Raw genomic sequence first — 12,617 nt, forward strand, 5'->3', positions numbered from 1 at the left:
CTCTCTCTCTGTCAAATAAATAAGACTGAGTGACAAAAAAGGAGCAGCTGCTTTGTGAAGGGGAAACACGGAGAAAACTAGAAAGAAATAGGAGCAGTGACTCAGGAAGAGTCCCGCGGGCAACTCAGGGGCACCTGTCTCAGTAGCTACTCCCATTCTCTCAGCTTCTCCCTCAACAGGCAGCCACATGCCCTCTACCGCTACTCTCATCCTAGATAAGGCGGGATTGTCTTTTTCTTTTCAGTTTTTTCCTTTATTTCTCCTTTCCTTCCTTTCCCTTTTGCTTCCCTTTCCCTTCCTTTTCCCTTCCCTACCTTTCCCTCCCCTCTTCTTGCCTTTTTCCTTTTAAGTGTGGCTTTTTCGAGACGTCCCCTAACTTATGGGCACTTGGACTCACGGGAAACAGAGGTCGGGTATTTGTCGGGCTCCCGAGTGGGCTCCAACAGGCGCACCGCCGCCGCTGTCCTGCGCATGTGCAGCTCGGCCTGTGTGCGTGTTCGCGCACGCGTAGTGCCGCCGCGCAGCTCTCGCTTCCTGTCCGAGCTCAGGTCACCGCTCGCTGTGGTTCCCAGGCTTCGGCCTCCGGTGGGCGAGCGTCCCAGTGCCCGAGGGGCTGCACGCCGTCCAGCCGGGCCGGCACCCAGCGAGCGTGGGGCTGTGCGGGCGCGGGTCCGCGCGGAGGCTCGAGCGGGGACCCCCCGAGCGTGAGCCCCGGAGCCCGCGGGCTGGGCCGGAGGGGCCGGGCGGTGGTGAGGGCGCAGGGCGGCGAGGCCCCGGCCCGGCCCGTCTGTTCCTGCGGGACGGCGAGGCCCCTGGAGACCATATCCGGGCGCGGGAGGGTCGTCGGCCCGAAGTGAGTTTGTCCGAAGGCCCAGAGCCGGCTCAGCGGGAACGGCGGCCCCGGCGGGCGGACGAGGAGCCACCCCCGCCCCAGAGTCCTCCGGAGCCTCGGGGCAGTTCGGCTTGTCCCGACTGGGTAGGTCGTGCGCTTGTGGGTCTTGCGGGCGGCTGGACCTGGAGGGATGGGCGCTCCCCCGAGACGGGCGGCTGGACCTGGAGGGATGGGCGCTCCCCCGGGGCTCGGGACTCATGAGACTCACGTTCCTGGAGGCGCAGGGAATTCCCCTCTCCCCTCCACCCCGACACCCTTGCTCCCCTGGTTCTCTGTCCAGTTCTAGACGGGTCTGTAAGCGCGCAGGAGCGTGTTCTGACCCCGCTGGGTTGTGCCCTGGGGCATCCCCCCAGTGTAGGGCAGGACCAGTGTGCGAGGAGGAGTTGACAGGAGAAGACTGGGCCTGAGAAGGGAAGGGACTTGTCCACGTTGACGGGGTCTGGGGGTCGCAGGACTCGCCTCCTGGACCTGGGTTCTGTCCTGTTACATTTAAGTCAAAATGAGTTTCTTAATAAAAGACCCTTTTGCAGTTTGTACAAATGATTTGAAAACAGCCATGCCTGAGCACATCTCTTTCCTCAGAGCATCCCGTTTTGTTCTTAAGTAGTTAAAAGGGCTAGTGAGAAGGTAGAGGAGTCTAACAGATTTTGTTTTATGTTACTTTTAATGAGAGAGGATGATTTCAATAGGATTCAGGTTTGTTAGTTAAGAAACAACATACCAATCAGGTGGGAATTACAGACAGGTGGGTATGCTCTCATTCTTTGGTCATTTCTGAAGATTTAAAGGGACAGTGTCACAGTTTCTTTCATGGAACTTTCGAGGAGAGTACTCCCCCCCACTTCCTCGGCAGTCCAGATCTCACTTAGTTTCGTTGCTTGTCCTTCTTTCCCCAGGTCTGCCTCCACGTTCACTGTCCTTCCTGTTTTTCCAAGATCAGCAGAAAATGAGTAAATCTTTGGTGAGTATTTCTGTGTCTGTGTTTATTCCCCACTTGCACTTATAGGAGGCCTTAGGAGATGAGTAGTTCAGACTTTAAAGTGGGAATGGGGACATAAAAACAAAAAAGGTGTGGGCGGACGAAGCGTGGAGTAGTAGCGGGACACCAAGCACGTCTGTTATGTTCATCTGTGTGGACAGCACGATCCTTCAGAGCCCTTGAAGCCAAGAGTTCAGTTGACATTCATTGCAAAAAGTGACAAATACTGTTCGGTACTTGACTTACAGTGACCTGCCAAAAAACAGTTTTGTTTTCTCGCGTGTCTTGTGATTTCTTTGGCTGGGTTGTTGTAATGCTGAACAGGCTTCCTGAGTGGCCATCCCCAAACCGTGGCCATTGGTATCTCACTTGTGTCTCCTGGAGGCAAGGCATACTGTCCAGGGAGCACCCAGTGCCTGTAATTTCTCTGATAACTAAAACATCGCCCTATAAATGCATCGTTTTTATTGCTCAAGTCAAGGGGAGGATGAGGGAGCTCTGGAGGAATGGCCTTTCCACCCTCCAGTGAGTCTTGCTAACTAGTTCTCTCTGATCATCTGTCTGGTTTGCATCTCAGACTGGGCGGTGGCACCTCTGGAACAGATTGCTGATTTCCCACTCACGTTGTATCCCAAACGGCACTTCCGGGTCTGCCCCTGTCCCTCTGGAACCTGACCCGGTAAAGGTTAAACTGGGAGCCAGTCCTTGTGTTGGACCCCTTGCCACCTTTCCTATCTGCAGAGGCGGTCTGTTGGCATCTCTGACGAGTTTCTCCTCTTTGTGACTGCTTCCTCTGCCCTCTTCATGTGTTGTCATGTCCCCCCACCTGCTGACTTTTACACCTGGCAGACCTCCCCCTCACATCCTCTGAACCACTGGCTCTGTCTGTTCTCCCACGTGGACCAGATGCCGGGGCTTCCGGGGAGGGTGTCTCAAGTCACCTTAATAGACCCAGTAGATTCAAAAGTAATTATTTGAAGCCCCCCCCCACCTATGCCTTCTGCTCTTCTTCCCCGTCCTCTCTCTGTTCCATTGTCTAGCCTGTCACTCTGTCCCGAACAATGGGATTCATTCTCCTCTCTGTCTGCATCCTGTGTTATATTTGCATGTTCCTGTTGTTGTGTTCTAAGTGGCTTCTGTCCCTTCCCCTTCGGCTCCTCCATGCTGCCGTTAAAATAGCTCATTCTTTTCATCTGTGGGCCATTATAGAAACTTCTTTTCTGTGCTCCTTTTCTCCATGGGCTCAAGTATATTTTCCACGCTGAGCATTTCTCCAAAACTGTGAATCACATAATTTTGTCCCCATGTGGAAAAAGCACTTCAGAGACTCCCTGAGTGGCAGGAAATGCAAGGCTGGGGTGGGTGGGCAGTCAAGGGGCCCCGGCTTGTTAGTGAGACAACAGGCAGAGAAGGAACACGGCCTGGGGTGTTCTAGCTGATTGTAGGCCCATACTGTGTTGGTGGGGTTGGGTTTGTTCTTTTCAACCCCCCACCCCACTCAAGAGAATATCAAGTCGTTTATTGATTACACATGATAATGGGTGTTATACAAGCTTTAATCCATCTATAATTTTATCTGATACCATTATTTAATTTAGATATATTGCCTAGGATGTGCCAACAATCATATTGATAAACAAACAAACTCCAGGACTTTGCTTGGGTGACCCTTTTAATGTGAACTCCAGGTCACAACACATTGTCGGTTCAACTGCACCAAGGTTTGGGGAAACAGTGGCTTCTGGGCCCAAGCAGGTCACAAATAAATTTCGAATGGAACCTGGCATCACCCTGAAGGAATTTGAATTTCACAATGTTGGGATAGTGTACCAAGATGGCTTCAGTGTAGAATGATTTCACACAGCACATTTAAGAAAAAATACATTTATTCAGGGTCATGATCAAACTATTATATTTAGCAGCATGGATGCAAAAAAAAAAAATTATATTAAAATCCTTTATTGGAATGCTTTACACTTTCCAAAGAACAGAAACTAAAGTAACCCGTTACACAGTTAGTCACAAGTACAGTCCTGGAGTTGTTTGCCCCGTATAAGTGAGTATCATCTAACATGTCTTCTTTGTAGCAGCTCGGCCCTGCCACCACTGTGCTTGGCTGAGTTCAGGAATCAGTTGTAACCTGTAGCTTCCTTGTTTCTCTGGCTCTCCTCTTCTGCTAAGCTTCGTTTACTGGCAGTAATTAAAACCTTCTGCTGGGGCACCTGGGTGGCTTAGTGTGTTAAGCCTCTGCCTTCGGCTCAGGTCATGATCTCAGGGTGCTGGGATCGAGCTCCACATCAGGCTCTCTGGTCAGCAGGGAGCCTGCTTCCCCCTCTCTTTCTGCCTACCTACTTGTGATCTCTCTCGGATAAGTAAATAAAATCTTAAAAGAAAAACAAACAAAAATCTGCCACTGCTGTAGCTACTGCTGCTACTGGAACCACCGTAGCCACCTTGTTTTCGTGGTTTGGCAAAGTGTTGGCCTCCATCTTTGGTGCCAGAGCTTCTGCCTCCCAAATTTCTTCCTTTCTTGGGTCCAGAATTTGAGGATTGATTGTTGTAATTGCCGCAATCATTATAGCTTCCACCACCTCTGAGGTCGCTTCCATCATTACCAAATCCGTTCTAGCCGTCCGCACTGCCACCCTGTTTACCACCACCTCGACCACCAGAGCCACCTCGATCACTGAAGTTCCCTCCACAACCGAAGCTGTCATTCCCAACAAAACCACCTCCATATCCAGCAGCAGAGTTTCCAGAACCACTTGGACCTCTTTGACTGGATGAAGCAGTAGCCATCTCTTGCTTACATAGGCCTTTCCTTACTCCCCAGTTGTGGCTGTTCACAGTGTGGTATTTTTCAATGACAGTCTTATCTACAGAGTCTTGGTCATCAACTGTTACAAAAGCAAAACCCCTCTTTTTTGCCCCTGCCTCGGTCAGTCATGATCTTCATCACTTCGCTTTTCCCATACTGTTCAAAATGATGTCTTAGATGATGATCTTCAGTGTCATCTTTAATGCCACCAACAAAAATCGTTTTCCCAGTTAAGTGGGCACCAGGTCTTGGAGAATCTTCTCTTGAGCCGGCCCTCTTCGGTTCCACAACTCTCCCGTCCAGCTTGGGCGGCCTCACGTTCATGGCTGCCTCCACCTTCTCCACAGGGGAGTATGCGACAAACCCAGAGCCTCTAGAGCGCTTAGTGTTGGGGTCTGTCATCACCACACAGTCCCCAGTGCTCAGAATGGCTCCTCAGACTCTCATCGGTTGTTTCAAGGCTCAGACCTCCGATGAACTTCTGCAGCCGTTCAGGCTCTTTGAGAGACTGTGACTTAGACATGACGGCAGTGGGAGGGGACACTTCAATGATGCTTACTTGGCAGCGGCCATGGGCGGAAAGGACTTGGGTTTGTTCTGAACCACAAGTGAGTTTAAGTATATATATTCACATGTTTGGAAGCTTTTGTTTTGTGTGTGGCTTTTATCTTAATCACATTTTTTATTCACATTGACTTTCCTGACAGATTTTTTTGGCCAGTGCAAAAGGGATTATATAATCTCTCATGGGAGGTATGAGTGGATGTGTATATAGAATACACATGGTATGTGTGTATATGAACCCACACATCCAGAGTCTCTGTGAAAGTTGTATTCTTACCCAGTAGCCCAGTGACTGATGGTTCCTTTTTTAAAAATTTTTTAAAATTTAATATACAATGGGGTGCCTGGGTGGCTCAGTGGGTTAAAGCCTCTGTCTTCAGCTCAGGTCATGATCCCAGGGTCCTGGGATCAAGCCCCACATTGGGCTCTCTACTCCGCAGGGAGCCTGCTTCCTCCTCTCTCTCTCTGCCTGCTTCTCTGCCTACTTGTGATCTCTGTCTGTCAAATAAATAAATAAAATCTTTAAAAAAAGTTAATATACCGTGTATTGTTTCAGGGGTACAGGTCTGTGATTCATCAGTCTTAGACAATTCACAGCGCTCACCAGAGCACATACCCTCCCCAGTGTCCATCCCCAGACACCCCATCCCTCCCACCTCCCTCCACTCCAGCAACCGTGAGTTTGTTTCCTGAGATTAAGAGTCTCTTACTGCTTATCTCCCTCTCTAGTTTTGTCTTGTTTCATCTTTCCCTCCTTTTCCCTATGATCTTCTGTCTTGTTTCTCACATTCCTCATATCAATGAGATCATGTGATAATTGTCTTTCTCTAATTGACATATTTCGCCTAGCATAATACCCTCTAGTTCCATCCCCATCATTGCAAATGGCAAGATGTCTTTTTTTATGGCTGCATAATACTCCATTGTAGATAGATACCACATTTGCTTTATCCATTCATCTGTCGATGGGCTTCTAGGTTCTTTCCATAGACTGGCTATTGTGGACATTGCTGCTATAAACATTTGGGTGCACATGCCCCTTTGGGTCACTACATTGTATCTTTGGGATAAATACCCAGCAGTGCGATTGCTGGGTCGCAGAGTAGCTCTATTTTCAACTTTTTGAGAAACCTCCATACTGTTTTCTAGCTGTTTTCAAGCTGGCTACACCAGCTTGCATTCCCACCAACAATGTAAGAGGGTTCCCCTTTCTCCGTGTCCTCACCAATACCTGTTGTTTCCTGACTTGTTCATTTTAGCCATTCTGAGTGGTGTGAGGTGGTATCTCATTGTGGTTTTGATTTGTGTTTCCCTGATGCCAAGTGATGTTGAGCACTTTTTCATGTGTCTGTTGGCCATTTGGATGTTTTCTTTGCAGAAATGTCTGTTGATGTCTTCTGCCCATTTCTTGATTGGATTATTCTTCGGGTGTTGAGTTTGATAAGTTCTTTAGGGATTTTGGATACTAGCCCTTTTTCTGATATGTCATTTGTGAATATCTTCTACCATTTTGTCAGTTGTCTTTTGGTTTCGTTGACTCTTTCCTTTGCTGTGCAAAAGCTTTTGATTTTGATGAAGTCCCAGTAGTTCATTTTTGCCCTTGCTTTCCTTGCCTTTGGCAGTGTTTCTAGGAAGAAGTTGCTGTGGCTGAGGTTGAAGAGGTTGCTGCCTATGTTTTCCTCAAGGATTTTGATGGATTCCTGCTTTACATAGAGTTCTTTCATCCATTTTGAGTCTATTTGTGTGTGTGTGGTGTAAGGAAATGGTCCAGTTTCATTCTTCCACATATGGTTGTCCTATTTTCCCAACACCATTTGTTGAAGAGACTATCTTTTTTCCATTGGACATTCTTTCCTGCTATATCAAAGATTAATTGACCATAGAGTTGAGGGTCCATTTCTGGGCTCTCTATTCTGTTCCATTGATCTTTGTGTCTGTTTTTATGCAAAGACCGTACTGTCTTGATGATTACAACTTTGTAATAGAGCTTGAAGCCCAGAATTGTGATGCCACCAGCTTTGGTTTTCTTTTTCAGCATTTCTTCGGCTATTCGGGGCCTTTCCTGCTTCCATACAAATTTTAGGATTATTTGTTCCATTTCTTTGAAGAAAATGGATGGTACTTTGATGGGGATTGCGTTAAATGTGTGGATTGCTTTAAGTAGCATAAGCATTTTCACAATATTTCTTATTCCAATCCATGAACATGGAATGTTTTTTCATTTCTTTGTGTCTTCCTCAGTTTTTTTCATGTGTATTCTGTAGTTTTCTTTGCTTCTTTGGTTAGGTTTATTTCTAGGGATCTTACAGTTTTGGGTCCAATTGTAAATGGGATCGACTCCTTAATTTCTCTTTCTTCTGTCTTGGTGTTGGTGTATAGAAATGTAACTGATTTCTGTGCATTGATTTTATATCCTGACATTTTACTGAATTCCTGTATGAGTTCTAGGAGTTTGGGGTGGAGTCTTTTGGGTTTTCCACATAAAGTAGTATCACATCATCTGCAGAGAGTGAGAGTTTGATGACTTCTTTGCCAATTTGGATGCTTTTTATTTGTTTTTGTTGTCTGATTGCTGAGGCTAGGACTTCTAGTACTATGCTGAATAGCAGTGGTGATAGTGGACAGTCCTGCCGCGTTCCTGACCTTAGGGGAAAAATTCTCAGTTTTTCCCCATTGAGAATGATGTTTGCTGCGGGTTTTTCATAGATGGCTTTGATGATATTGAAGGTAGTATGTACCCTCTGTCCCTACACTTCGAAGAGTTTTGGTCAAGAAAGGATGCTGTACTTTGACAAATGCTTTTTCTGGATCTGTTGAGAGTTTCATATGGCTCTTGTTCTTTCTTTTATTAATGTATTGTATCACACTGATTGATTTGCAGATGTTGAATCAACCTTGCAGCCCAGGAATAAATCCCACTTGGTTGTGGTGAATAATCCTTTTAATGTACTGTTGGATCCTTTTGGCTAGTATTTTGGTGAGAATTTTTGCATCCATGTTTATCAGGGGTGTTGGTCTGTAATTCTCTTTTTTGATGGGGTCTTTGTCTGGTTTGGGGATCAAGGTAATGCTGGCCTCATAAAATGAGTTTGGAAGTTTTCCTTCCATTTCTGTTTTTTGGAATAGTTTCAGGAGAATAGGATAGAATAGAATAGAATAGAATAGAATAGAACTTTTTCTTTAAATGCTTGGTAGACTTCCCCTGGGAAGCTATCTGGCCCTGGGCTCTCGTTTGTTGGGAGATTTTTGGTGACTGCTTCAGTTTTCTTACAGTTATGGGTCTGTTCAGATTTTCTACTTTTTCCTAGTTCAGTTTTGGTAGTTTCTACGTCTCTAGGAATGCATCCATTTCTTCCAGATTGTTTCATTTGCTGGTATATAGCTGCTCATAATGTTTTCTTATAATTGTTTGTATTTCTTCAGTATTGGTTGTGATCTCTTTCATTCATGATTTTAATAATTTGGGTCCTTTTTTTTTTTTTAATAAGTCCGGCCAAGGGTTTATTAATCTTACTTATTCTTTCTTTTTTTTTTTTTTTTAAAGATTTTTTATTTGTTTATTTGACAGACAGAGATCACATGTAGACAGAGAGGCAGGCAGAGAGAGAGAGAGAGGGAAGCAGGCTCCCTGCTGAGCAGAGAGCCCGATGCGGGACTCGATCCCAGGACCCTGAGATCATGACCTGAGCCGAAGGCAGCGGCTTAACCCACTGAGCCACCCAGGCGCCCCTTACTTATTCTTTCAAAGAACCAGCTCCTAGTTTCGTTGATCTGTTCTACTGTTCTTTTGGTTTCTATTTCATTGATTTCTGCTCTTATCTATATTATAATTTCCCTTCTGCTGGGTTTAGGCTTTCTTTGCTGTTCTTTCTTCAGCTCCTTTAAGTGTAGGGTTAGGTTGTGTACTTGAGACCTTTCTTGTTTCTTGAGAAAGGCTAGTATTACTATATACTTTCCTCTCAGGACCACTTTTTCTGCATTCCAAAGATTTTGACCAGTTGTGTTTTCATTTTCATTTGTTTCCATGAATTTTTTTTTAAGATTTTTATTTATTTGACAGAGAGAGATCACAAGTAGGCAGAGAGGAAGGGAAGCAGGCTCCCTGCTGAGCAGAGAGCCCGATGCGGGGCTCGATCCCAGGACCCCTAAGATCATGACCTGAGCCGAAGGCAGAGGCTTTAACCCATTGAGCCACCCAGGCGCCCCAATGTTTCCATGAATTTTTAAAATTATTTGATTTCCTGGTTGACCCGTTCATTCTTTACTAGGATGCTCTTTTTAGCCTCCATGTATTTGAGCTCTTTCCAACTTTCCTTTTGTGGTTGACTTCTAGTTTCAAAGCATTGTGGTCTGAATATATGCAGGTAACGATCCCAAGCTTTTGGTACCAGTTGAGACCTGATTTGTGACCCAGGATGTGATCTGTTCTGGAGAATGTTCCATGTGCAGTAAAGAAGAATGTGTATTCTGTTGCTTTGGGATGGGATGTTCTGAATATGTATGTGATGTTCCTCTGGTCCAGTGTGTCATTTAAAGCCTTTATTTCCTTGTTGATCTTTCCTTAGATGACCTGCCCGTTTCAGTGAGGGGAGTGTTAAAGTCCCCGACTCTTACTGTATTGTTGTCAATGTGTTTCTTTGATTTTGTTATTAACTGGCTTATATATGTTAGGGGTATAGATATTTAAAATTGTTAGATCTTCTTTTTGGACAGGCCCTTAATTTGAGTATGATACAATGTCTTTCCTTATCTCTTATTATAGTCTTTGGTTGAAAATCAAATTTGTCTGCTATAAGGATTGCCACCCCAGCTTTCTTTTGTTGTCCATTAGCATGGTAAATTGTTTTCCACTCCCTCACTAAATCTGGAGGTGTCTTTGGGTCTAAAATGAGTCTTTTGCAGACAGCATATCGATAGGTCTCGTTTTAATCTTTTCTGATAAACTGTGTCTTTTGATTGGGACGTTTAGCCCATTTACATTCAAGGTAACTATCGAAAGATACGAATTTAGTGCAATTGTATTGCCTGTAAGGTGATTGTTACTGTATATTGTCTCTGTTCCTTTCTGTTCTTTGTTACTTTTAGGCTCTCTCTTTGTATAGAGGACTCCTTTCAATATTTCTTGTAGGGCTGGTTTGGCGTTTGCAAATTCTTTTAGTTTTGGTTGTCCTGGAAGCTTTTTATCTCTTCTATTTTCAGTGACAGTCTATCTGGATATAATATTCTTGGCTGCATATTTTTTTCATTTAGTGCTCTGAATATATCATACCAATCCTTTCTGGCCTGCCAGGTTTCTGTGGATAGGTCTGCTGCCAATGTAATATTTCTACTGTAATATTGTATGTTACAGACCTCTTGTCCAGAGCTGCTTTCAGGATTTTCTCTTTGTTTCTGTGACTTTTAAGTTTTAGTATTAGATGACAGGGTGTTGACGTATTTTTATTGATTTTGAGAGGGATTCTCTGTGCGTCCTGGATTTTGATGCCTGTTTCCTTCTGCCAATTAGGGAAGTTCTCTGCTATAATTGGCTCCACTATACCTTCTGTCCCACTCTTTGTTCTTCTCTGGGATCCTAATTATTCTAATACTGTTTTGTTTTATGGTATCACTTATCTCTGGAACCCTCCCCTCCTGATCCAGTAGTAATTTATCTCTCTTTTTCTCAGCTTCCTTATTCTCCATCATTCAGTCTTCTATATCACTAATTCTCTCTTCTGCCTTTTTTATCCTAGCAGCTGAAGCCTCCATTTTTTATTGCGCTCATTAATAGCTTTTTGGTTTTTGACTTGGTTACATTTTATTTTTCCAGAAAGGGATTCTCTAGTGTCTTATGTGCTTTTTTTCAAGCCCAACTAGTATCTTCGTAATCATCATTCTGAACTCTAGTTCCAACAACTTACTAATGTCCATGGTGATTGGCTTCCTGGCATTCAATATTGGCTGGTTTTTTTTTTTTTTTGAGGTGAGTTTTTCCGTTTTGTCACTTTGTCCAGAGAAGTATAGATGAACAAGAGAACAAAATGCTACAAGGTTAACAATGACCCCAGAGGCGCTTGGGTGGCTCAGATGGTTAAGCCTCTGCCTTTGCTCGGGTCATGATCACAGGGTCCTGAGATGGAGCCCCCATCAGGCTCTCTGCTGAGCGGGGAGCCTGCTTCCCACCCCCCTCTCTGACCCCAGAAAAATATACACCAAACAAATTGGAAATGACCCAAAACTGGGGTCAGGGTCGGGAGGGGAGGGAAAAAAAAACAATATGATCAGGCTGGTGACTAGAACACAGCCACACACTAGAGTTTGGGTGTATTTTGGTCTGTTAGAAGAAACTGCCTCCCAAAATTTGAAAGAAAAAAACACTTATATATATACAAAAACAAGAGTAAATATGATGAAGGGATGAAATATGTCTGTAAAAATGAAAATTTAAAAAGATTTTTGAAAAGGAATTGATAAGTTGGTTAAAAAGAAAAAAAAATAAAAAAAAAAGAGAGGATTGTGATCTGGCAGGAGACTAGAATAAAGCCATTCATTAGATTTAGCATATATTTTGGTCTGTTAGAAGAAACTGTATTGGGGTGCCTGGGTGGCTCAGTGGGTTAAGCCTCTGCCTTCAGCTCAGGTCATGATCCCAGGATCCTGGGATCAAGCCCCACATCAGGCTCTCTGCTCAGCAGGGAGCCTGCTTTCCCCTCTCTCTCTCTCTACCTGCCTCTCTGCCTACTTGTGATCTATGTCTGTCAAATAAATAAATAAAATCTTTTAAAAAAAAAAAAAGAAGAAGAAGAAACTGTATAGGGGCAACTGGGTGGCTCAGTGGGTTAAGCCTCTGCCTTCGGCTTAGGTCATGGTCTCAGGGTCCTGGGGCCAAGCCCCATGTCAGGCTCTCTGCTCAGCGGGGAGCCTTTGAAGAAAGAAAAACTTATGTATATATACAAAAATAGATAGTTTAAGTACAAATAAGGGATAGAATATCACTGTAAAAAAGAAAGTTGAAAAAGATTTTTTAAAAAGGAATTGATAAGATATTGGTTAAAATAAGAAACAAGAAAAATAAAAAAAAATAGAAACAGAAAAATAAAGAAAATTTTAAAAATTAACTTTGAAAGACTAAGGAACCATGGGGAAAGAAGGCATGGATTCTATGTGGTGTATTCCCTTAGAGCTGGAGTTTTGCAGTTCTCATTGATTGGGAACTTGGTCTTGGCTGGATGTTCTTGCTGATCTTCTGTGGAAGGGGCCTATTGCAGTAATTCTCAAATGTCTTTGCCTGAGATGGAACTGCACTGCTATTGCCAGGGGCAATAGATTTTTAAAAATTTTATTTATTTGACACAGAAAGAGAGAGAGAGATCACAAGTAGGCCG

The 12,617-nt window shown here is 44.3% G+C and overlaps 1 protein-coding gene across 1 annotated transcript in view; it reads left to right on the plus strand.

The window, feature by feature from the left end:
- The first annotated feature begins 578 nt into the window (after positions 1–578).
- ZNF12 (zinc finger protein 12) overlaps positions 579–12,617 on the plus strand; it is a 34,104-nt gene continuing 22,065 nt past the window's right edge. The window contains exons 1-2 of the mRNA XM_044233809.1: positions 579–976; positions 1,789–1,853. Coding sequence (XP_044089744.1) covers positions 1,839–1,853 — 15 coding nt within the window. The 5' untranslated portion in view covers positions 579–976; positions 1,789–1,838. The remainder of the gene's footprint in view (positions 977–1,788; positions 1,854–12,617) is intronic.

This window comes from Neovison vison, chromosome 14 (genome assembly GCF_020171115.1).
Source record: "Neovison vison isolate M4711 chromosome 14, ASM_NN_V1, whole genome shotgun sequence".
In the NCBI taxonomy this organism is placed as follows: Eukaryota; Metazoa; Chordata; class Mammalia; order Carnivora; family Mustelidae; genus Neogale; species Neogale vison.